Raw genomic sequence first — 26,247 nt, 5'->3', positions numbered from 1 at the left:
ATAAGAAACGGCGGGACCTTTTTTCGCCGGATTTTCACGGATCAAAAGCCCAAATAATTCAGCGTATGCTGTAAAGGTAATACAACAATCTCGGCAGCGTAGGGTATTTGATTAAAATTGCGGGTTACGCGTTTTAATCAGTCAAACTGTTTTAAAGTAAAAGCCAAACTAAAACTAAACTAAAATGAAAAAATGCCAAACTGTTGTTAACCTGGACAGGAGGTCTGTCATGGAGGCGGTCTGGATGCTGCGTCCTCCTCCTCCGCTGTAGGGGGCGCCACTGTGCTTCTCCGCAGGGCTGTCAACCATCGGGAACATACGTTATGTTGACGTACAAATACATGCAATTAGCACTTTAATTTAGAGCCCGATGGGTCCGATGCCGGATTTGGATTTTGGAGAGACCTACACCACTGATGCCGATACGATGCAAATGTTTTGGACCGATATATATATAAAAACAAATACATTTTAAAAACTCCAAAATGTGTTTTTGTTATTCAAGGTAACAATAGAATACAACATTGAGAACATTTAAATAAAATGTTTTGGCACATATAAGGCTTTGTTTTTCTAAAAAATAAGATGCACCCTGACTTTAGGAATGCAGTGATACAGGTTTTTTCCATGAATTCATTTGTATATTTCCCGATATTTTGCTGATATTCGAAATGTAAATACAAAACGTGCATTAGCATTATTTTTGACGGGCGCAAGCCTTCCTATATTCAGCTATTAGTGTAAATGTCAGTCCTACACAAAGTTCCCGTTGACAATTGTATGTCATATCGTCTGAGCAAATAGACATGTTACATCATGATGATGTAAGACGATAAGAGCGCCCCTCACTTCTCTTCACACGGGTGTGATTTTTTTGTTGTATGTAGGATAGGCTTCAAATAATCGAGCAGTCATACTATTAATATTTTTTGTTGTGGCTGAAATACACAGCATATCTCTAAATAGCAAATAATATACAAATACCTTGTATACATTTAAATTCAAATAAGGGATTTTTGTGGTTAAGTGTTTAACCTGTAAACTTTAACCCATTTTGGGCAGGAAACCTACCAAGCTGGTAGGGTCTGCTATTTTTGAAAAATCAAAGAACGACTGACATAGAAACATAGCTTTTTCAGAAAACTGTCAGGATGTAGAAGACATTTTTAGAATCTGATCTCAGGTCAAAATTAGTTAACCCATTATGGGCGGGAACCCCTTTTGGTGTTTTAAACATTGTGTTATAATTTAGCTATTGAAAAATAGCAGATCTACAAGCTCGAACTTGTAGGTCTGCTATTTTTGAAAAATCGTTAAAATGTGCCTCGAATCTTTCAGAAAATTGTCATGATGCAAGGTCATTACACACTGGCGAATTAGCGACGCGATGCGAATAAGCGATCTGAAAATGCGAAATATTGCATGTTGCAGTTCGCCTGCGAATCTCTGCAAAATACGACACCAGAGCGAACAAATAAAGAGCGAAAACGGTCGCATTTTCGCACATTCGCCACTGATGTGGAAGCTTGCATGGACTTCAATTGTTTTTTTTAAATGCGAATTATTCGCGCGAATATATCGCGTGATTCGCGTCGCTAATTCGCCAGTGTGTAATGACCTTTAGAAAACGTTTTTTTTCATTTATTTCAACGTCAGGCCTGAATGAGTTAATGTAGAGAGATCGAAAACAGACAAGACACCATCCCTGAGGGACTCCGCCGAGTCCGCTCCAATCACAGGGCTTACTTGTCGGGGGGGGAGGAGCCTGGCGACAGCGCCCGGTGGGCGGGGCTGAGCAGGTTCAGGTTGCTCTGGCTGTCCGACAGGCCGCCGCCGCTGCTGCTGCCGCTGGCGGTGGTGGTGATGGCGGCGGTGTTGGCGCCCCCGTGGCGCGGGGACAGGTACTGCATGGCGGCGTGGCGGCCCTTGGGGACGACGGGTTTGAAGGCGGTGGGACGCACCAGCGTCTTCTCCATGTTCTGAAGAGAGAGAGAGACGTCGGAACGCCACAATTCAACCTGTTTCTATTCTCCGTGTTCTGAAGACGAGAGAGTCAGTCAGAGAACACGTGGGCCGATCAAATCATTAGAAAGAAGAAAAGAAAGTCAGGAGACAACACTATTTGTTTTGTTTTTCTTCTTATAAATTATTTGATCGGCCCAAAACATTGTGTTCATTGTCATGATTTGTCACGATCCGAGTTGGCTTTGTCCGCGGCGTAACCGTCTTTAAATAAATTAAATAAGAAGTGCCGATGGGAGAATGCATTGGGTTTTCATTTCCTGGGCCACTCGTTTTTCTGAAAGGGGGAGGGACTGCGGCGCTCTATAGAGGCCTCATATGGCTGCATATCACTCCGGTGTGATCTGGTCCGGAGAGTACATCGTCTCTGCCCGAGAGAGACCAGACGCACCCTTCTGGCAGAATGCAAATGTTGTCCAGCAGGGGGAGTGGTTTTACAAGGCTTAGGGGGGTCCCTGGAACAACATATTTTCAGATGGGGGAGTCCGCGGCCAAATACAGATAATTCTGGGGCTCTTTGACATGAAATAGTGCCACTAATATAGAGACATAAGGTTTTTCAGAAAGCCGTCAGCATTTAGAAGACATTTTCTTTTAATCTGCTCTCGGGTCTGAATGGGTTAAAAAAAAGCCTCACCTTCTCCAGTTTTCCAGACACGGGGATCAGCCGGGGAGGCGGTCCTCCCACGCTGGCCCCGCCCCCCAGCCCCTCCCCCTTCACCTCGTCTGCGTCGCTGCTGGTAGGGCTGGCGGGCATCATGTGGTTGTCATTCCAGTCCCCTGCAGATAGGGGGCGCAGAAATCAAACCAAAAATAATCGATTCCATCCATTATAATTAATTATACAATCCTCTTCGGGTAGCTGTAATTGACATAATTGCATAATCTTCATCCAGGTAAGTGTGTAAGTGACATAACTACATAGTATCCATTCAGGTTAGCCCTGCGTGGGCACCAGGAAATAATGCCCCCATTAATTTTCCCCATAGACATTTCAAAAAAGTATTTTTTTTAATATTTTTTTAAACGTCTATGGGTGGAAAATTAATGGGGAATTATTTCCTGGTGCCCTCATCGTTTCTGAAACATAGTCCTGGTTAAGGTAAGTGTAATTGACACATACCTACATAGTCCTGGTTAAGGTAAGTGTAATTGCCCTCCCTGTCCAGACTCTTGCCGGCGGTCAGACGGCGGTGGGCCGGCGGCGTGCGTCCTGGTTGGCTCAGCAGCAGCAGGGGGTCTTGGGTGGGCGAATCAGAGCCAACCGTGTGGCGTCGGACTCTCTCCCTGCGGGGGGCGCCATTGGGAGACATTTAGGTTGAGCGTTCACTTTACCATCAGAAGCAACTACAGGTTAACCCATTCTGACCTGAGATCAGATTCTAAAAAATGTCTTCTATACATCCTGACAGTTTTCTGAAAAAGCTATGTTTCTAATGTCAGTCGCTCTTCGATTTTTCTAAAATAGCCAGACCTACAAGCTCGTATCTGATTTACCAGTAACAAGATGACTCGCCCCGTTTCTGTTTTCCTCCCAGAATTTTCCCCAGTGAGGGGTTGGTGGGAGAGGCTGGACAGACAGACGGCTGGACTTTGAATTCCTCTAACTATAAACTTTCATGACAGCAGAACAGCCTTAAGTACAAATATAATTTATGAAAAGCTACTACAGTGAAGTCTGTTCGCAGAAGTTGTTGTAGGATATGTGGGTATTATCTGACGAGGTACCATTTGAGGGGGCAAAACCTTACATATACTAAATAATACTAAATTGTTTATAGGGTCAATATAAGTAAAATAATATAGCCTTTCTACAGGAGTATCTTTTTATATTTTTCCAAAAAGAATACAAACAGCCAATAGCATAATATTACAAAGTTATCCCCCTCACTGGTGACAATTCCGGGAGGAGAAACGGGCACGCACGGGGGCGAGTCATCCGGTATTCACTGTACCTACTGTACCTACTGTACCTACTGTACCTGTCGCCGTGCGTCTCGCCGCCGCCGCCGGTTTGGCAGTGGCGGTCGTGGTGGTGGTGGTAGGGGGAGTGGCCTGTCCGTGCGGATCCCATTGGCTCCAGGGAGGAGGAGGAGGAGGAGGAGGGGGGAGGAGGAGGAGGTGGAGGGGAGGAGTGAGGGCCCGACGGGTGTCTGCCGCGGCGGGCCCCGGGGCCCCCCGGGCTGTGGTGCTGTTCAGCGGGCTGAACCAGGGCCATGATGGAGGAGGAGGCCGCTCAGAGGGCCCGCCGGGCCGCGCGCTCTGGAAGAGAGACAACAGGAATATGTATTAACAGTTTGTAGTTTGTAGAATTACAGTACATTTTCTCTGGAAGAGAGACAACAGGAATATGTATTAACAGTTTGTAGAATTACAGTACATTTTCTCTGGAAGAAAGACAACAGGAATATGTATTAACAGTTTGTAGAATTACAGTACATTTTCTCTGGAAGAGAGACAACAGGAATATGTATTAACAGTTTGTAGAATTACAGTACATTTTCTCTGGAAGAGAGACAACAGGAATATGTATTAACAGCGCACGTCGGATGCCGCCGGTGTGCGATATGTTCATTGAAAATGATGGAGGCGGCTGTTTTGACGCGCGGCGTTCGCAGACGGTGTGGGAGGCCCTTCAGTCAGTCACTGCTATAATATCTATCTATCTATCTATGCTCAGACCCAGCCAGCCAGCCAGCAAGCCACACACATAGTGCTCAGACCCAGCCAGCCAGCAAGCCACACACATAGTGCTCAGACCCAGCCAGCCAGCAAGCCACACACATAGTGCTCAGACCCAGCCAGCCACACACATAGTGCTCAGACCCAGCCAGCCAGCAAGCCACACACATAGTGCTCAGACCCAGCCAGCCACACACATAGTGCTCAGACCCAGCCAGCCAGCAAGCCACATACATAGTGCTCAGAGCCAGCCAGCCACACACATAGTGCTCAGACCCAGCCAGCCAGCAAGCCACACACATAGTGCTCAGACCCAGCCACCCACACACAGCTCCGTAAGGGAGTGGTTGCACCACTCAAAAAATCTTCAAAAAACTGAAGAGGCTACTGGAGATTGGAGAACCTGATTTGGACATGATCTGATGCAGGACAATGTCACTATGACAGAAAGAGAAGATGGGTCTTCACACATACACACACACACACACACACACACACACACACACACACACACACACACACACACACACACACACACACACACACACACACACACACACACACACACACACACACACACACACACACACACACACACACACACACACACACACACACACACACACACACACACACACACACACACACACACACGACTTTGTCCCTATAATGTGCACGGCACCGTTCCACTTCATCATATCACGCAAGAGACGCCACACACCAGTATGGAAGAGAGATAGTCACTTACTCACTTGTTGTAACTTGTAGGGATGCCACAAAGTGAACATCAGCCAAATTGAATAGTCGACAGCTCTGCCGATTAATAATCGATTAATTGAACCCACCCCCCATATTAATCAATATCAGATAAAACGTATAAGATTTTATATTATGCACATGCCATGGTCACATAACCATTATGTTGAGTGCATGCTTTGATGGTTACAGTTATATAATCAGTTTTGATGAGTAAACCTTTGTGGAGATCTTCTCAGTTCTCATTGTATGCTAGTTACTGCCATTCAGGATGGAAAATTAAATCCATTTGGATTTGGGGAGAAGTAGTTTCATAAGGGGCTGGTATGAAGTACTTGATATAAAGAGAACATGTTCAGTTCACTAGTCTACACTCTACTCTACACCTGCCTTCATTTCATCTGATTGTCTGTCTGGCAGGCACTTAACAAGCAATCGTTAACTGTGTCTGTTAGAGAGAGGGGCAGAGAAGAGTGGCTTTGCTCAACTTGATTTATACTTATATTCTCCACTCTGATGAAGGTACATGTTCGATATATCATGCAGCCTTACTTATAAGCCTATATTTTGGCTATTAAAAAATAGCTATTTTTTTTTGTTGTTGCTTGAGGCAGGCATTAAATGACATGGCGGGCCACATTTGGCCCGCCCTATAGAAGGAAGCGATCACATTTGATATCATTATAAAAGGACCCAAAAGACGTGTATACACGTCCAATAAAGCCCCCCCCCCCCCCCCACGGTTTGATTAGAAAAGATAATTAGTGTTAATAAGTAAAAAAAATGTGAGTAGTATTTGTTTTCCAGCACTGTTCAAACACCCTCCTTTCATTAGGAAATCCAAACAGCATTTTCCTTCCTGTCCTTTTGTGCATTTCCTCTGCTTTAGAGCCTCGTCCAGCCTTTCCTTAAGGAGTCAGAATGACTAAATACAGCAGGGTGGACGAGGAGGGGACCGGGAGGGGGGGGGGGGGGTCGATAGGGGACGAGGAGGGGACGAGGGGGGACGAGGAGGGGACGGGACGGGGGACGGAACGGAGGGCGTCCCACCTTGGCTACATCAGCAGACACGATACTCTGAATGAGGTTTGAGTGACAGGCCGGTAGTTAGTCCATGTCTCCATCATCAGCGGCCCCCGTCCCCCCCCGGCCCGTCTCCCAGGGGAACACAAAGACACCGCCAGGGCTGTCCAAGTCCCGTCTCATAGCGTGCCAACATTACACATAAACCAACCGGCCCGCTAGGCCAGAGGGGCTCCCAAACTGGGAAAATTACGCCATTATTATATGGCAGCCAAAGTCTATGGACTTTTTTAAATGTTTAGACTAGCACTTTTAAACAAGTGGCAGCCAAAGTCTATGGACTTGTGTTGTCTGTTGTGTGTTTGGAGTACGACGAGGCGCCCCTCACTTGATTTGCATGTTTTACTTGTTTGCTGCTCATTGTGTAATAGTTAAATGTTCTTTATGATATATAACTGAACCGGTGGCAATGTTCCACCCTGGAACCATGCAAGTCTCACACGCATGCCTCACCTGATTTATGCAATACCCGTTATACCCGTCTGTCTGTCGGTGCCCATATATTCATATCTGGCTGTCCGTGTGTCTGTGTGTCTGTCTGTCTGTCCTCACTAATATTCGAACTGCTCACGACCAAAGCCTTAAAGGTTTATCTAGAGTAAAGCACTGTAGTCTGATGCTTCTGCACTCTCTGCTGTGTCCCCTCTGTTGTTGTCATGACGATGGGGGGGGGGGGGGGGGGGGGGAGGGGGGCTCAACCAAAAAGGGGAGGCCAGACTACAGGGACCCCTTCTGAAGCATCTCAAAGCCTCCAGACTATACAGGGACCCCTTCTGAAGCATCTCAGAACCTCCAGACTATACAGGGACCCCTTCTAAAGCATCTCAAAGCCTCCAGACTATACCTCAGTTATTATTTATCCATTTCCTGACGTAGTAACAGTGGCATCAGTGGGAATGAGTGATGGATGAAGGCCTGTAACCCAGACCCATATAGACAACAATCCATGCCAGCTATGTTAACGCCTGAGGCTGGTTCTACAAATGCCTGCTAAGTCAGTATAGCTCCCAAAGGACCCCCCCCACATCTAGAAAAGGTTTGGTGCCAGCCAGAGGAAATCCAGGAAGGGAAGAAGAAAGAGTTTTTTTCTTTGCAAATGGATTGACACAGAAGTGAGAGAACGGGGGGAGAGAGAGAGAGAGAGAGAGAGAGAGAGAGAGAGAGAGAGAGAGAGAGAGAGAGAGAGAGAGAGAGAGCGAGAGAGATAGAGAGAGAGAGAGAGAGAGAGAGAGAGGAGAGAGAGAGAGAGAGAGAGAGAGAGAGAGAGAGAGAGGAGAGAGAGAGAGAGAGAGAGAGAGAGTTTGTGTCAGCTGGCCACATGCAGCTTTGTCTGGGAAAGTCCTTGAAGGTATTAGTGGTCACTCAGACAGAGTCAGTCACAGTCACTTATAACACACACACACACACACACACACACACACACACACACACACACACACACACACACACACACACACACAGAAGAAGGAATGTATGTATGCGACACTTTAGCCTTTAATGTGGCCACAGAGCGCTCTGGGTCAGCTGACATGCTGGTTGCTCAGAACTTCAGAAGTAAAGCTTAAAATGGTCAGAGAGAAATTATTCCATTAAGCACTTTTCTTTTTTTTTAAACACTATTTTTGGGTTCCGTGTCTTTAAAGGTGAACAGACGGAGAAGTATTCAGAGAATTCCACATCATAGAAGAGGCTCTGTTGGTCCTCAAGGCTTTTAACCCATTCAGGACGACGTGAAACCCCTTTTGGTGCAGTTTCAAGCATTATGTTATACTTTAGCTATTGAAAAAAATATCAGACCTATACAAGCTCGTAGCGCGGCACCGAGTGCCACGCTACGAGCTCGTATAGGTCTGCTATTTTTGAAAAATCGTGAAAATGTAGCGCAAAGCTTTGAATATACTGTATTATTTCAGAGCGAACGGGGGGGGGGGGGGGGGTTCCCTGGAACAACATATTCGGCGGCCAATTTCAGACAATTCTGGGGGCCCTTGACATGAGAAAAGGTGAAGAACGACTGATAAGAGAAACATCGTTTTTTTTCCTCCAGAAAACTGTCATGATTTAGAAGACATGAATCTGTTCCCAGTCCCAGTCCACACACACACACACACACACACACACACACACACACACACACACACACACACACACACACACACACACACACACACACACACACACACACACACACACACACACACACACACACACACACACACACACACACACACACACACACACACACACACACACACACACCCCCGATGGCAGAGGAAACCATGCTAATTAGGAGTTCAGAGTCTTTGCTCAAGGACACTTCGACGCCAACTCTGGGAGGAGCCCACATCAGGGATCGAACCGGGAACCTCTTGCTTGCTCCACCGGCCACTCTACCGCTGAGCCACTGCGGCCCCAAAGAAGGAAAAAAAAAACAGGTCAAAATGGATATGAAAAGGAGGTCAGACATTCCAGGAAGGAAAGGCAAGGTGTGAGACAGCCAACAGACCAGCTAAAAAAATAATATAAATATATATGGTGCCCTGATGTCCTCACCTTTCTATTCTCATGAGGGCATCTGGCACTCACAAAGGAGGCTACAAATGTAAGTACACACAAGTATTTTCTGCCAGAAAATCGGAAACCAACTCTTTTAAAAGAACCAAAATTAAGACAGATTGTACAGGTTCAAACACTGACATGCACGAAGCGAGGAACGCGCCTGGGCATGCCCCTGGGCTTCAATGGGAGGTCAGTTCACACACACACAAACACACACAAACACACACACACACACACACACACACACACACACACCCCGGGCGCACCAATCTCCCTCTCTCTCTCCCACAGTGTCCATGGAGAAAGTGGAACGACCTGAGTCCTGAAAAGTGTGACAAAGTTATTTCGGGTCCACAGACAACCTAGCTCTCTTTCCCTGGGCCAAAAGATCTGCCCTGAGAGAGAGAGAGAGAGAGAGAGAGAGACACACACCTAGTCTCTTCCCCAAAAATAGCCAATCTAAAAGCTCAAAACGCGCCACAGCGTGACGACTGACATCACAGTGCCGCATTTCAAATGCCAAGTGGCTATTCAACATGATGACATCATCGCACGACGACGTCACACATTCGTCATCGTTGACGTCAACATCCTCTAATAAAACAAATGCACGGATTAACGGCGGCGCAGTTGTGTGAAATGTTTCGTTGGACCTCACACCTGGAAGGAGAAAGAAGGAGTCACGAGACTACTGTCGTGGTAGGACACAAGGTCTACGGCTTTCTGTTGGGGGATTCTAACTCTCTGAACGGTGGTGCTCAGGTGGAGGTCTTCAATACGGTATCTTTACGCTGGGAGACGTTACCTCCAGTGAGTCCTGGAAGAGGAGACAGTCACCTTGAGGTTCCATCCAGGCGCTTCAACCACACAGCTGTGCTGATAGAAGATACAGTCTACATCTGGGGAGGATACTGTGGACAGGAGTACTACAATGAGCTTTATGCATTTGATGTGGACGCCCACATGTGGTTGAAACCCAGCAGGGTTTCTGGAGCTGTTCCAGAGGCGAGGTTGAACCACTCAGCCTGTGTGTTGGGGAAGGTCATGTTTATCCATGGAGGATACACCAAGACTGGATGGACTAATGACATGTACAAGTTGGACACCAGCACAATGGTCTGGTCTTCAATTATCACCAGAGGACCTCCACCTCCTGCTTCATGGTGTCACTCTGCTACCATCATTGGGACAAAGATGTATGTATTTGGGGGCTATATGGGGGGTCGGTGCCACAACACCGTCAGAGTGTTTGACACAGAGACCGACCTCTGGTTGAAAACACCTTCTGCACAGCTTCTTCCAGAGGAACACTACGGTCATTCAGCCTTTACTTACAATGGAGAACTGTACATATTTGGTAGCGTCAAAAATAACGACCTGTGGAAATTCAGTCCAGAGACCTTCTCCTGGAAGAAGGTTGAGCCCAAAGGGACAGGCCTGACTGTGTCATGCAGCATCAAGCGCTGTTGCATGGTGGAAGATCGTAGCATGGTATTTGTAACATACTGCTACAAGGAGCTGTCTGGCCTGGATATCTTAGACCTGAGTCCTAGCCTGAAGACGTTATGCAAGCTCACAGTCACTCGGTACGGTCTGGAACAGTCTGAACTCCCACACAACATCAGGTGGGAACTGGCGCCCATGATGTCTAACTAGAGTTCTCAACGCGACAGAAAATCAAGACCCGGCCCCAACTGGGTCCCAACTGGGTTCCAACTGGGTCCCAACTGGGCCCCAACTGGGCCCGAACTGGGTCCCAACTGGGCCCGTCCCAACACGCTTTGAACTGAACAGATTGGACCTTCTGTTCCAGAGAGCGAAACATCTTGAAATGTCCATTTTCGCCATTTTTTTCTTTTTTTTTTAGTGGTGCAACCACTCCAAGGAACACAATGTCCCTCTGTTTAGAGTACCAGCAGGGGGTGCTGTTGCACCACTCAAAGAAACACAATGTCCCTCTGTTTAGACTACCAACAGGGGGCGCTGTTGCACCACTCACTTCAGACTGGTCTGATTATTTTTGTAAGGAAAAACTAAATAAACTCAAAACTAGAAACTAGAAAAAGGGTAGGTACCCTCACAAAAAACATGCAGTAATCCTGGTCTCTAAACTGCCTCCCCCTGGCCAGCCGGGGCGCCTGATGGAGGGGAAAGGAACTGGTTGGAATAACGTGTTCCTTTCACGCGCTACGTCCAACCAGGGAAACCCCCCCCCTGTCAGGTGTAAAGGAGCAACTTGGACACTCAGGCATGAAGGAAGCATGAGTTGAAGTCCGTTGCTCTCCCCTTGTCCCGCATATATGGGGACTAGGTTGGCGGAGGGTGTGTAGAGCCCAGGATCACATTAGATAATTGAAACAGGGATGAAAAATGGGTTACAAAATCGTGGGATTAAAAAGAATAATAAAAAAGAAACTAGAAAAAGTGTGCTCCTCAGAGCACAGGTCTCCTCCAGGCCAGGTTGCCTAACCCTGGAAGGCAGGCATATCCAAATGAATAAAACCCGACTTGCACATCGTCATCACATTAACTGTTCACAGAACACAAACGGACGAATGGAATGGACATGGTAAATGGTGCATTTACAGCATATAGTGCCTATATGCAAGGCGCTTTACAGAGATTGTGTATTACATTCACCCATTCACCCACCGATGCCAGAGGAAACCATGCAAGGCACCAACCTGCACACCGGGAGCAATTAGGGGTTCAGAGTCTTGCTCAAGGACACTTTGACACTAACTCTGGGAGGAGCCCACAGGGTTCGATCTGGCAACCTTTTTGGTTACCATCCGGCCACTGTATACCGCTGATCCACTGCCGCCCCCATTCATACACCTTTACATAGATCCAACCAGCATAGAACATAGAACCAGCAGAACGCCGGGAGCAATTAGGGGTTCAGAGTCTTGCTCAAGGACACTTTGACACTTAACTCTGGGGTGTTCCCGGGATTGAACTGGGAACTTTCCTGGTTCACAAACGGCCGCTGAGCCACTGCCACTGGGGGATAGATGGAGGGAGAGGTGAGGGGGGAGAGAGAGAGAGAGAGAGACACCTAGTCTCTTCCCCAAATATAGCCCATCTAAAAGCTCACAACGCGCCACAGCGTGACGACTGACATCACAGTGCCGCATTTCAAATGCCAAGTGGCTATTCAACATGATGACATCATCGCACGACGACGTCACACATTCGTCATCGTTGACGTCAACATCCTCTAATAAAACAAATGCACGGATTAACGACGGCGCAGTTGTGTGAAATGTTTCGTTGGACCTCACATCTGGAAGGAGAAAGAAGGAGTCACGAGACTACTGTCGTGGTCGGACACAAGGTCTACGGCTTTCCGTTGGGGGATTCTAACCATCTGAACGGTGGTGCTCAGGTGGAGGTCTTCAATACGGTATCTTTACGCTGGGTGACGTTACCTCCAGTGAGTTCTGGAAGAGGAGACGGTCACCTTGAGGTTCCATCCAGGCGCTACGGCCACACAGCTGTTCTGGTTGAAGATACAGTCTACATCTGGGGAGGCCGCTGTGGACAGGAGTACTACAATGAGCTTTATGCATTTGATGTGGACGCCCACATGTGGTTGAAACCCAGCAGGGTTTCTGGAGCTGTTCCAGAGGCGAGGAGGTACCACTCAGCCTGTGTGTTGGGGAAGGTCATGTTTATCCATGGAGGATACAACAAGCTGACTGGATGGACTAATGACATGTACAAGTTGGACACCAGCACAATGGTCTGGTCTTTAATTAACACCAGAGGAACTCCACCTCCTGCTTCATGGTGTCACTCTGCTACCATCATTGGGACAAAGATGTTTGTATTTGGGGGCTATATGGGGGGCGAAGTGGGGGGTCGGTGCCACAACACCGTCAGAGTGTTTGACACAGAGACCGACCTCTGGTTGAAAACACCTTCTGCACAGCTTCTTCCAGAGGAACACTACGGTCATTCAGCCTTTACTTACAATGGAGAACTGTACATATTTGGTAGCGTCAAAAATAACGACCTGTGGAAATTCAGTCCAGAGACCTTCTCCTGGAAGAAGGTTGAGCCCAAAGGGACAGGCCTGACTGTGTCATGCAGCATCAAGCGCTGTTGCATGGTGGAAGATCGTAGCATGGTATTTGTAACATACCGCTACAAGGGGCTGTCTGGCCTGGATATCTTAAACCTGAGTCCTAGCCTGAAGACGTTATGCAAGCTCACAGTCACTCTGTACGGTCTGGATCAGTCTGAACTCCCACACAACATCAGGTGGGAACTGGCGGCCATGATGTCTAACTAGAGTTCTCAACGCGGCAGAAAATCAAGACCCGGCCCCAACTGGGCCCCAACTGGGTCCCAACTGGGTCCCAACACGCTTTGAACTGAACAGATTGGACCTTCTGTTCCAGAGAGCGAAAAATCTAGAAATGTCCACTTTCGCCATTTTTTTCTTTTTTTTTTAGTGGTGCAACCACTCCAAGGAACACAATGTCCCTCTGTTTAGACTACCAACAGGGGGGCGCTGTTGCACCACTCACTTCAGACTGGTCTGATTATTTTTGTAAGGAAAAACTAAATAAACTCAAAACTAGAAACTAGAAAAAGGGTAGGTACCCTCACAAAAAACATGCAGTAATCCTGGTCTCTAAACTGCCTCCCCCTGGCCAGCCGGGGCGCCTGATGGAGGGGAAAGGAACTGGTTGGAATAACGTGTTCCTTCCACGCGCTACGTCTAACCAGGGAAACTCCCCCCCTGTCAGGTGTAAAGGAGCCACTTGGACACTCAGGCATGAAGGAAGCATGAGTTCAAGTCCGTTGCTCTCCCCTTGTCCCCCATATATGGGGACTAGGTTGGCGGAGGGTGTGTAGAGCCCAGGATCACATTAGATAATTGACACAGGGGTGAAAAATGGGTTACAAAATTGTGGGATTAAAAAAATGAATAAAAAATAAACTAGAAAAAGTGTGCTCCTCAGAGCACAGGTCTCCTCCAGGCCAGGTTGCCTAACCCTGGAAGTCAGGCATATCCAAATGAATAAAAACCCGACTTGCACATCGTCATCACATTAACTGTTCACAGAACACAAACGGATGAATGGAATGGACATGGTAAATGGTGCATTTACAGCATATAGTGCCTAAATGCAAGGCGCTTTACAGAGATTGTGTATTACATTCACCCATTCACCCACCGATGCCAGAGGAAACCATGCAAGGCACCAACCTGCACACCGGGAGCAATTAGGGGTTCAGAGTCTTGCTCAAGGACACTTTGACACTAACTCTGGGAGGAGCCCACAGGGTTCGATCTGGCAACCTTTTTGGTTACCATCCGGCCACTGTATACCGCTGATCCACTGCCGCCCCCATTCATACACCTTTACATAGATCCAACCAGCATAGAACATAGAACCAGCAGAACGCCGGGAGCAATTAGGGGTTCAGAGTCTTGCTCAAGGACACTTTGACACTTAACTCTGGGGTGTTCCCGGGATTGAACCGGGAACTTTCCTGGTTCACAAACGGCCGCTGAGCCACTGCCACTGGGGGATAGATGGAGGGGGAGGTGAGGGGGGAGAGAGAGAGAGAGAGAGACACCTAGTCTCTTCCACAAATATAGCCCATCTAAAAGCTCACAACGCGCCACAGCGTGACGACTGACATCACAGTGCCGCATTTCAAATGCCAAGTGGCTATTCAACATGATGACATCATCGCATGACGACGTCACACATTCGTCATCGTTGACGTCAACATCCTCTAATAAAACAAATGCACGGATTAACGACGGCGCAGTTGTGTGAAATGTTTCGTTGGACCTCACATCTGGAAGGAGAAAGAAGGAGTCACGAGACTACTGTCGTGGTAGGACACAAGGTCTACGGCTTTCTGTTGGGGGATTCTAACTCTCTGAACGGTGGTGCTCAGGTGGAGGTCTTCAATACGGTATCTTTACGCTGGGTGACGTTACCTCCAGTGAGTCCTGGAAGAGGAGACGGCCACCGAGTGGCGCGCTACGAGCTTGTATAGGTCTGCTATTTTTTTTAAGAAAAATCGAAGAACCACTGACATATATAAACATAGCTTTTTTCAGAAATGTGTCAGGATGTATAGAAGAACATCTTATAGAATCTGATCTCAGGTCAGAACGGGTTCAAGCCTGAGCGGCAGGCAGTGGTTCAGCGGTACAGAGTGGCCGGATGGTAACCAAAAAGGTTCCCAGTTGGAAACCCTGTGGGCTCCTCCCAGACTTACAACCATGTGGTTCAAATCGCCGCTCAGCCACACAGCTGCTATAAGGGCCAGGGGACGGGGCCACAGAGTAGGCTATACGACAAGTAGGCTACAAGGCGCGCACGCACGCACACACGCACGCCCCTGTGCACGCACACACACACACACACACACACACACACACACACACACACACACACACACACACACCTTTCCCCGCTCTCTTGCTCCTACACAACTGGGTCAGTCTGCTAAAAGGTCTGTTTCGTCCCCTTCAAGGAGAGAGAGAGAGAGAGCTGGACAAACCAGTAGTCGCTCCACAATGTATGTTGTTTTGGGTTTTATCCCCCCTTCTTTTTTTAAATCAGGGGGGACTTTGTTTTTCTAATATTTCCACACAACTAAGCTCTAAGGTGTGTTCATGTCATAGTTGACTGTTGGAAATTAGTGGTATTCCCCTTAACCCATTTTGGGCTTTTGGTGTTAGCATTATGTCATGCTTTACCTATTGAAAAATAGCAGATCTACAAGCTCATAGCGCGCCACCGAGTGCAGGCGCGCTACGAGCTTGTAGGTCTGGCTATTTTTGAAAAATCGAAGAACGACTGACATGGAAACACATGGCTTTTTCAGAAAACTGTCAGGATGTATAGAAGACATTTTTATAGAATCTGATCTCAGGTCAGAATGCGTTAAAAAGGATCCCGGGATAATAAGACAAAATATGCCTTATAAAATATTATACTTGCCCTCTACAACTAAAATAAAAAAACAGAAAAAAAAACACCTTTTACATTTTATTTCTTTCATAAATAAAGAATCTTTCGCTCAATATAGGAACTTTGTTGATGATGATACTTTGGGGTATCTGTTTCAACACATTTTAGATGGTCATATCTCCTTCAATTATTGTCCAATTTCATTGAATGATACATCATATGAAAGCTTACATTCTGTACTTTAATAATCTGTAAAAAATATGTAATCTGTAAAAATCGAGTTGAGGCACTTTTTGCTGGAGTCTGTCACATATGTCCATATTATGGTCTAGCTATAGCCCTATGGAATGTATGGAATGCATGATGCTAATACAAAACAACTTAATACTTCCTAAAAGGATAATATGAGCATCAAAGCAATACTTTTTTATTAGCATGTGCATTCCATACATTCCACATAGGGCCTGGACCACACATGGATATAACCCTCTAACCCTTCTAGACGGGAACCCATTTCGGTGTTAGCATCATGTTATGCTTTAGCTATTGAAAAATAGCAGATCTACAAGCTCATAGCGCGCCACCGAGTGGCGCGCTACGAGCTTGTAGGTCTGCTATTTTTTTGAAAAATCGAAGAACGACTGACATTTTTTTAGAATCTGATCTCAGGTCAGAATGGGTTAATCAGACCAGTGTGTGTGTCCAGTGGAAACCTCGTATGAATCTGATCTCAGGTCAGAATGAGATAATGATGATGGATCAGCAGTTCCTATTGCCCTGCATGTGCAGAACACGGCCATGTTTCCATCAGTTTGGAAGCACTCGTTTTCAGTAAAGCTAACGTCCCGCTGCCTCCTGCATTATGTGCTAATTCAAAACAGGTGCTACGCATGCAGGGCAGTTGAGTGATATATAACGAGCACTTCCAAACTCCAGCACTTAGAAAAATAATCACCTGCCAAGGACACAACAAAGTAGCTCATAACATGTCTACACAGTGTGGTTTTTATGAAACAAACACTTTGAGGATAGAAAGAGAATAATTCAAGCTTTTTGTACAGCTGCAATGTTGGTGACGAGTTGTTTAAGACAATCAGACAGGACTTTTCTGCGTGGATGAATGTGCTGCCATTGAAAGTTGCACCTTGTCAGCACCTTTGCCATTAACTTACAACGGTGAGATGGCCGCGGTCCACAATCTCCACAATCTTCACTCACTCCAATAGAAAACGAAATCCCGTTAAAAGAAAACAACAGAACACACGGACGGAGGAACGATCACAGCGTCAGCAGCGCGATGGGAAGCAGCTGTGTTCCCTCGCCTTTAGAACACCAGATCTGAAGTTAATCCCAGAATGTTTTCCTGACCGTCAGAGAGACTTCCAAGAGACGGATCAGATGATGGTCGAGTAGAGAGCCTGTTCGTTCCAGGAGGCCTCTCTCTATCTCTCTCTCTCTCTCTCTATCTCTCTGGCTCAATGGCTTCCCATTTCAACTGTGACTATTATTAACGGACACTGAGTGAGAACGTTATAGGGTTAGGGGGTCTTCTTACCTGTCGCCAGCAGCCTGTGTGGAGAGAAGAACCCAGGGACGGGGCACGAGTCGCCCGAGCATCACTTCATCTCCTCACTCCACCTCTCCGTCTGTGAGCAAAAAAGAACAAAAGAGAACGCATGACGTTGTGTTTGTGTTTGTGTTTGTGTCGCGTCAGGGAGGGGAGTTCATTCAGCGAGACGAACAGTTACTGACCTGGCTGTGCTGTTTGGAGAGACTCGGAGGTGAAGAACAGTTACTGACTGTCTGTGCTGTTTGGAGAGACTCGGAGGGGAAGAACAGTTACTGACTGTCTGTGCTGTTTGGAGAGACTCGGAGGTGAAGAACAGAAGAACAGTTACTGACTGTCTGTGCTGTTTGGAGAGACTCGGAGGTGAAGAAAGCTAAAGTGTGTTTTATAGAGAAAACGGGAAAATCTGAGTCACTCACGTCACGAACGACTTGCAGGAGAGCAGCGCTGCTCACATGGGGAGGAAATAAGGGGGGTTTTCCACCATGTCAACAGCAAACGTAATGTGCACTCATGCACAACCTACGCTCACTCCTAAATTCACACACACACACACACACACACACACACAACACATGTGTGCACACACACGCACGCACACACACACACACACACACACACACACACACACACACACACACACACACACACACACACAGGGTGAATTAAGTACACAGTGTCTGTGGTCTAAGTCACCTACAGAACCGGTTGGTCTGACCTTGTTGTGCCTTTTGTTTACACTCTCCCATGAGAGAGCAGTTGGTTGGAAGGAAGGAAGGCAGCCGAGTATATTACGATGTACTTTATTACCACTGGCTTCTACCATGTAATGTAAGCCTGATTCTGCACACACAGACACACACACGCACACTCACACACACACACACACACAGACACGCACGCGGCACACACACAGACACACACATCCAACTGCACACAAGTGTGTATGTGTTGTCTGTTTGTCATACCGGTTTATGTTTGATTACTTTGATTAACGTACTAACTTGTTTATTATTTTACGTGAGAACAAACCATGTATGGATTTTCTCTCTCATCTGCACTTGTTTTTTTTTCCTTTAAAAATGTCACCTTTTTTGTACTGATATTCTTGTGGGAATTAAAACTAAAAACATTCAAAAAGAATATATATATATATTTACTCCAGATTTACTCCACTGCAGTTAATTGAAAGCTTAAACAGACTAGAAATAAAGTCTCCACCATGGGTCAGGTAGGTTATCCTATATTAACACAGGTCTCCACCAGGCCAGGTAGGTTATCCTATATTAACACAGGTCTCCACCAGGCCAGGTAGGTTATCCTATACTAACACAGGTCTCGACCAGGCCAGGTAGGTTATCCTATAGTAACACAGGTCTCCACCAGGCCAGGTAGGTTATCCTATATTAACACAGGTCTCCACCAGGCCAGGTAGGTTATCCTATACTAACACAGGTCTCCACCAGGCCAGGTAGGTTATCCTATACTAACACAGGTCTCCACCAGGCCAGGTAGGTTATCCTATATTAACACAGGTCTCCACCAGGCCAGGTAGGTTATCCTATACTAACACAGGTCTCCACCAGGCCAGGTAGGTTATCCTATACTAACACAGGTCTCCACCAGGCCAGGTAGGTTATCCTATATTAACACAGGTCTCCACCAGGCCAGGTAGGTTATCCTATACTAACACAGGTCTCCACCAGGCCAGGTAGGTTATCCTATACTAACACAGGTCTCCACCAGGCCAGGTAGGTTATCCTATAGTAACACAGGTCTCCACCAGGCCAGGTAGGTTATCCTATATTAACACAGGTCTCCACCAGGCCAGGTAGGTTATCCTATATTAACACAGGTCTCCACCAGGCCAGGTAGGTTATCCTATACTAACACAGGTCTCCACCAGGCCAGGTAGGTTATCCTATACTAACACAGGTCTCCACCAGGCCAGGTAGGTTATCCTATACTAACACAGGTCTCCACCAGGCCAGGTAGGTTATCCTATATTAACACAGGTCTCCACCAGGCCAGGTAGGTTATCCTATACTAACACAGGTCTCCACCAGGCCAGGTAGGTTATCCTATACTAACACAGGTCTCCACCAGGCCAGGTAGGTTATCCTATAGTAACACAGGTCTCCACCAGGCCAGGTAGGTTATCCTATATTAACACAGGTCTCCACCAGGCCAGGTAGGTTATCCTATATTAACACAGGTCTCCACCAGGCCAGGTAGGTTATCCTATACTAACACAGGTCTCCACCAGGCCAGGTAGGTTATCCTATACTAACACAGGTCTCCACCAGGCCAGGTAGGTTATCCTATACTAACACAGGTCTCCACCAGGCCAGGTAGGTTATCCTATATTAACACAGGTCTCCACCAGGCCAGGTAGGTCATCCTATATTAACACAGGTCTCCACCAGGCCAGGTAGGTTATCCTATATTAACACAGGTCTCCACCAGGCCAGGTAGGTTATCCTATACTAACACAGGTCTCCACCAGGCCAGGTAGGTTATCCTATACTAACACAGGTCTCCACCAGGCCAGGTAGGTTATCCTATAATAGCACAGGTCTCCACCAGGCCAGGTAGGTTATCCTATATTAACACAGGTCTCCACCAGGCCAGGTAGGTTATCCTATAATAGCACAGGTCTCCACCAGGCCAGGTAGGTTATCCTATATTAACACAGGTCTCCACCAGGCCAGGTAGGTTATCCTATATTAACACAGGTCTCCACCAGGCCAGGTAGGTTATCCTATAATAGCACAGGTCTCCACCAGGCCAGGTAGGTTATCCTATATTAACACAGGTCTCCACCAGGCCAGGTAGGTCATCCTATATTAACACAGGTCTCCACCAGGCCAGGTAGGTCATCCTATATTAACACAGGTCTCCACCAGGCCAGGTAGGTCATCCTATATTAACACAGGTCTCCACCAGGCCAGGTAGGTCATCCTATATTAACACAGGTCTCCACCAGGCCAGGTAGGTTATCCTATATTAACACAGGTCTCCACCAGGCCAGGTAGGTCATCCTATATTAACACAGGTCTCCACCAGGCCAGGTAGGTTATCCTATATTAACACAGGTCTCCACCAGGCCAGGTAGGTTATCCTATATTAACACAGGTCTCCACCAGGCCAGGTAGGTTATCCTATATTAACACAGGTCTCCACCAGGCCAGGTAGGTTATCCTATATTAACACAGGTCTCCACCAGGCCAGGTAGGTTATCCTATAATAGCACAGGTCTCCACCAGGCCAGGTAGGTTATCCTATATTAACACAGGTCTCCACCAGGCCAGGTAGGTTATCCTATATTAACACAGGTCTCCACCAGGCCAGGTAGGTCATCCTATATTAACACAGGTCTCCACCAGGCCAGGTAGGTTATCCTATATTAACACAGGTCTCAACCAGGTCAGGTAGGTTATCCTATACTAACACAGGTCTCCACCAGGCCAGGTAGGTTATCGTCACATAAAAGTATTAACAGTGCTCCTGTGTGTCAGTCTGTCTTCGTGACTTAAAAAGGCCTTAAAATGCAGACTTGAAAACTGCAGGCTAGACTTTTGCTTGTTTGTTTCAAGTACCATTACCTTCGAGTACTTTCAGATATATATTAATGCCAATATCTTTGTATTTTCTGTGCACAATGTTTATACTAGGACGTGTACTTGTATTTTACATGCTATTTTACTTCCAAACGTGCATGAGAGGTGGAAGTGAAGAATATTAGATTTTTATTTCCAAGGCTGAAAGGTGCTTAATGTTGATGTTGGTTTTCTCGACTAACCGCCAGAAAGCCACAGACATTCTCAGACAGGCTCAGGGTCATTTCAGGAGACAAGAGGGGCTGGGCTGGGGAAACACAGTGCCCCCGTCTGGCGAGAAGCACAAACTGCGTCCTGTGTGAAACTATATAGTGGGGGGGGGGGGTATGGGGGGTAGGGGTTCTCAAACTATGGGTCGGGACCCTGAGCGGGGGACACGGGAAGGTTTAAGGAGGGTCCGACCGTTGTCACACGTCAACAACTGTAAACAAAAAACAAAAAAATGCATCCTTCCCATTGTTGTCTCCACCAGGCCGAAGGCATGGGGAGAGAGTATGTTTTACCCTGCAGGGTAACTGGACTAAGGGAAGGAAAGGTACCATGTTTACCTGCAGGGTAACTGGACTAAGGGAAGGAAAGGTACTATGTTTACCCTGCAGGGTAACTGGACTAAGGAAAGGAAAGGTACCATGTTTACCTGCAGGGTAACTGGACTAAGGGAAGGAAAGGTACTATGTTTACCCTGCAGGGTAACTGGACTAAGGGAAGGAAAGGTACTATGTTTACCCTGCAGGGTAACTGGACTAAGGAAAGGAAAGGTACTATGTTTACCCAGGGTAACTGGACTAAGCTCAAGAACTTGTTTACAGCCAGGCCCTGCTCATAGAACATTTCATGGTAGGGGTTCAATGCCTTGCTCAAGGGCACTTCAGCGGTGGTAATTTTAACGTGCCGGTCCGGGGATACGAACTATAGCGACCTTCACGATATCAAGACCGCTCCGCAAACCGTTGGGCCACCGCTGCTCCTGACAGCGGGGTTTGGGAACACACAGCGGGGAATGGACCAGGATGATGCATCAGGCTATGTATAGAGATATAGATAGAGAGACATCAGGCTATATATAGAGAGATGGAGAGAGAGAGAGAGACAGAGCTCCAGATGGGAAGCAAAGAGGAAAAACATCACTTTAAAACCATTCTGACCCGAGATCAGATTCTAAAAATGTCTTCTACATCCTGACAGTTTTCTGAAAAAGCTATGTTTCTATGTCAGTCGTTCTTCGATTAAAAAGAAATAGCAGATCCACAAGCTCATAGGTGTAGTATAGACTAATTTAAATCTTGGCCCTTCCCACGGTGAGGAGGACCCCCAACTAAATCCATAATGTATTTTATTTGGTCGCAAAATATTGTGTGCCAGAAAACCCCCATAAGAGATTATACCATAATTACCCAATTTGTAAGCCTAACTCCTCAAACCCTTTAGCAGTAGTAGGTCAGAGGGGGATTATAGAGGGTGTATGCACGTGACATCATCATCATCATAACCGGAAGTTATGCGGGAACGCCTACTGAGTGGGAAACAACCCTATACTTACCCACACGTCCAAAAAGGACAAAGATGTTTGTATTTGGGGGCTGTATGGGGGATCAGGACTACAACACCATCAGAGAGTTTGACACAGAGACCGACCTCTGGATGAGCACACCTTCTGCACGGAACGTTCTTCCAGGACGATGCTGGCAGCATTCAGCTTTCACCCGCAATGGAGAGCTGTACATATTCAACACGGACCGCAATGATCTGTGGAAATTCAACCCAGAGACCCAGAGATGGAAGGAGGCCAAGGGGGAAGGACCACGTCCAATGCGCAAAAACTGCTGTTGCATTGTGGGAGATCGTATCGTCCTCTTTGGAGAAGACAAACAGAGAGGCCTCAGACAAGTGTACGTCTTAGACTTGAGTCCCAGCCTGAAGACACTGTGCAAGCTAGCGTTTACTCAGCACGGCCTGGAACAGTCTGAACTCCCGCACAATATCTGGTGGGAACTGGCGGCCATGGGCATAGCACAACCAACAGCAACTAAAACACAACATCAGGTGGGAACTGGCGGCCATGGGCATAGCACAACCAACAGCAACTAAAACACAACATCAGGTGGGAACTGGCGGCCATGGGCATAGCACAACCAACAACCACTAAAACACAACATCAGGTGGGAACTGGCAGCCATGGGCATAGCACAACCAACAGCAACTAAAACACAACATCAGGTGGGAACTGGCAGCCATGGGCATAGCACAACCAACAGCAACTAAAACACAACATCAGGTGGGAACTGGAGGCCATGGGCATAGCACAACCAACAGCAACTAAAACACAACATCAGGTGGGAACTGGCGGCCATGGGCATAGCACAACCAACAACCACTAAAACACAACATCAGGTGGGAACTGGAGGCCATGGGCATAGCACAACCAACAGCAACTAAAACACAACATCAGGTGGGAACTGGCGGCCATGGGCATGGCACAACCAACAACTAAACAACATCAGGTGGGAACTGGCAGCCATGGGCATGGCACAACCAACAACTAAACAACATCAGGTGGGAACTGGCGGCCATGGGCATAGCACAACCAACAACAACTAAAACAACACAACATCAGGTGGGAACTGGCGGCCATGGGCATAGCACAACCAACAGCAACTAAAACACAACATCAGGTGGGAACTGGCGGCCATGGGCATAGCACAACCAACAGCAACTAAAACACAACATCAGGTGGGAACTGGCGGCCATGGGCATAGCACAACCAACAACAACTAAAACAACACAACATCAGGTGGGAACTGGCGGCCATGGGCATAGCACAACCAACAACTAAAACAACACAACATCAGGTGGGAACTGGCGGCCATGGGCATAGCACAACCAACACCGACTAAAACACAACATCAGGTGGGAACTGGCAGCCATGGGCATAGCACAACCAACAACTAAAACAACACAACATCAGGTGGGAACTGGCAGCCATGGGCATAGCACAACCAACAGCTAAAACACAACATCAGGTGGGAACTGGCGGCCATGGGCATAGCACAACCAACAGCTAAAACACAACATCAGGTGGGAACTGGCAGCCATGGGCATAGCACAACCAACAGCTAAAACACAACATCAGGTGGGAACTGGCGGCCATGGGCATAGCACAACCAACAACTAAAACACAACATCAGGTGGGAACTGGCGGCCATGGGCATAGCACAACCAACAGCTAAAACACAACATCAGGTGGGAACTGGCAGCCATGGGCATAGCACAACCAACAGCTAAAACACAACATCAGGTGGGAACTGGCAGCCATGGGCATAGCACAACCAACAGCTAAAACACAACATCAGGTGGGAACTGGCGGCCATGGGCATAGCACAACCAACAACTAAAACACAACATCAGGTGGGAACTGGCAGCCATGGGCATAGCACAACCAACAGCTAAAACACAACATCAGGTGGGAACTGGCAGCCATGGGCATAGCACAACCAACAGCTAAAACACAACATCAGGTGGGAACTGGCGGCCATGGGCATAGCACAACCAACAGCTAAAACACAACATCAGGTGGGAACTGGCGGCCATGGGCATAGCACAACCAACAGCAACTAAAACACAACATCAGGTGGGAACTGGCGGCCATGGGCATAGCACAACCAACAACTACTAAAACAACACAACATCAGGTGGGAACTGGCGGCCATGAGCCTTCAGAAAAGCGTAAGAAGAAGCCCTCTAAAAAACAAACAAACTAACTCAAGATGAGCTAAAACACGCTTGAATAAAAGTACCCGTTTCGAGTCAAATAATAGAAAATAAATGATTGGAAAATAGCATATAGCTCACGATGCGACACATTGTGATCGCATTGTGCTTGTAGATTTTCATTTCAAAATGGCAGATCTACAAGAGATCTGCAGATCTGCTTTTCGGCCATCTGGCCGAAATGTATACACGGCTGAATGTTTTGTAATGATAATCAAAATCGTAACAAAAAAAAAAGTAACTAAACTAACTAAACTAAATATATTAACGCTCCACACGTCCCAGACTCTTCTCCCTTCCCTAAAACACCCTGGACAACGCTCCACACGTCCCAGACTCTTCTCCCTTCCCTAAAACACCCTGGACAACGCTCCACACGTCCCAGACTCTTCTCCCTTCTCTAAAACACCCTGGACAACGCTCCACACGTCCCAGACTCTTCTCCCTTCTCTAAAACACCCTGGACAACGCTCCACACGTCCCAGACTCTTCTCCCTTCCCTAAAACACCCTGGACAACGCTCCACACGTCCCAGACTCTTCTCCCTTCTCTAAAACACCCTGGACAACGCTCCACACGTCCCAGACTCTTCTCCCTTCTCTAAAACACCCTGGACAACGCTCCACGCGTCCCAGACTCTTCTCCCTTCTCTAAAACACCCTGGACAACGCTCCACACGTCCCAGACTCTTCTCCCTTCTCTAAAACACCCTGGACAACGCTCCACACGTCCCAGACTCTTCTCCCTTCTCTAAAACACCCTGGACAACGCTCCACACGTCCCAAGACTCAAAACACTTTGTTCATCCTGGTGTTATCTGCAGCGATCAGGGATGTTTGCCCAGGCTACCGTTTCCTTAACGACCGCCTCAGGAGGGGAGAGGGGGGGCGGGGGATAGTAGGCCACCAGATTGTAATCTCAACGGCAGTGGAACCAAAACACACACACAGGGTTTTTTACTAAAAGCAGCACTCTGTAACGTTCCTCTCCTCCTACCCCGGATATGAACCCGGTTTCCTTCATTAGTGGTGATTATCAGCCTGCCTGCTTCCTCAGGGGATTAAACCCCATTCCCTTTTGGTTTTTTTAAGCATTATGTTATAATTTAGCTGTTGAAAAATAGCAGATCTACAAGCTCATAGCGCGGCACCGAGTGCCGCGCTATGAGCTTGTCGGTCTGCTATCTTTGAATATATATTCAAAGATATTGAATATATATTAGAGAGCGAACATTTTTAAC

At 47.2% G+C, this 26,247-nt stretch overlaps 1 protein-coding gene across 1 annotated transcript in view; it reads right to left on the bottom strand.

The window, feature by feature from the left end:
• Positions 1 to 26,247, bottom strand: part of LOC308333227 (leucine zipper putative tumor suppressor 2 homolog) — a 66,969-nt gene that overhangs the window by 15,615 nt on the left and 25,107 nt on the right. Inside the window, exons 2-7 of the mRNA XM_080789463.1 lie at positions 17,608 to 17,698; positions 4,005 to 4,284; positions 3,146 to 3,309; positions 2,660 to 2,802; positions 1,747 to 1,979; positions 212 to 298 (exon numbers count right to left, since the gene is read on the bottom strand). Of these exons, the coding sequence (XP_080645589.1) occupies positions 212 to 298; positions 1,747 to 1,979; positions 2,660 to 2,802; positions 3,146 to 3,309; positions 4,005 to 4,240 (863 nt within the window). The 5' untranslated portion in view covers positions 4,241 to 4,284; positions 17,608 to 17,698. The remainder of the gene's footprint in view (positions 1 to 211; positions 299 to 1,746; positions 1,980 to 2,659; positions 2,803 to 3,145; positions 3,310 to 4,004; positions 4,285 to 17,607; positions 17,699 to 26,247) is intronic.

Source organism: Protomyctophum bolini, assembly GCF_963924005.1.
Source record: "Protomyctophum bolini genome assembly, chromosome: 18".
In the NCBI taxonomy this organism is placed as follows: domain Eukaryota; kingdom Metazoa; phylum Chordata; class Actinopteri; order Myctophiformes; family Myctophidae; genus Protomyctophum; species Protomyctophum bolini.
Note: the sequence above shows the minus strand (reverse complement) of the source record. Positions and strands in the feature narration are given on the sequence as shown.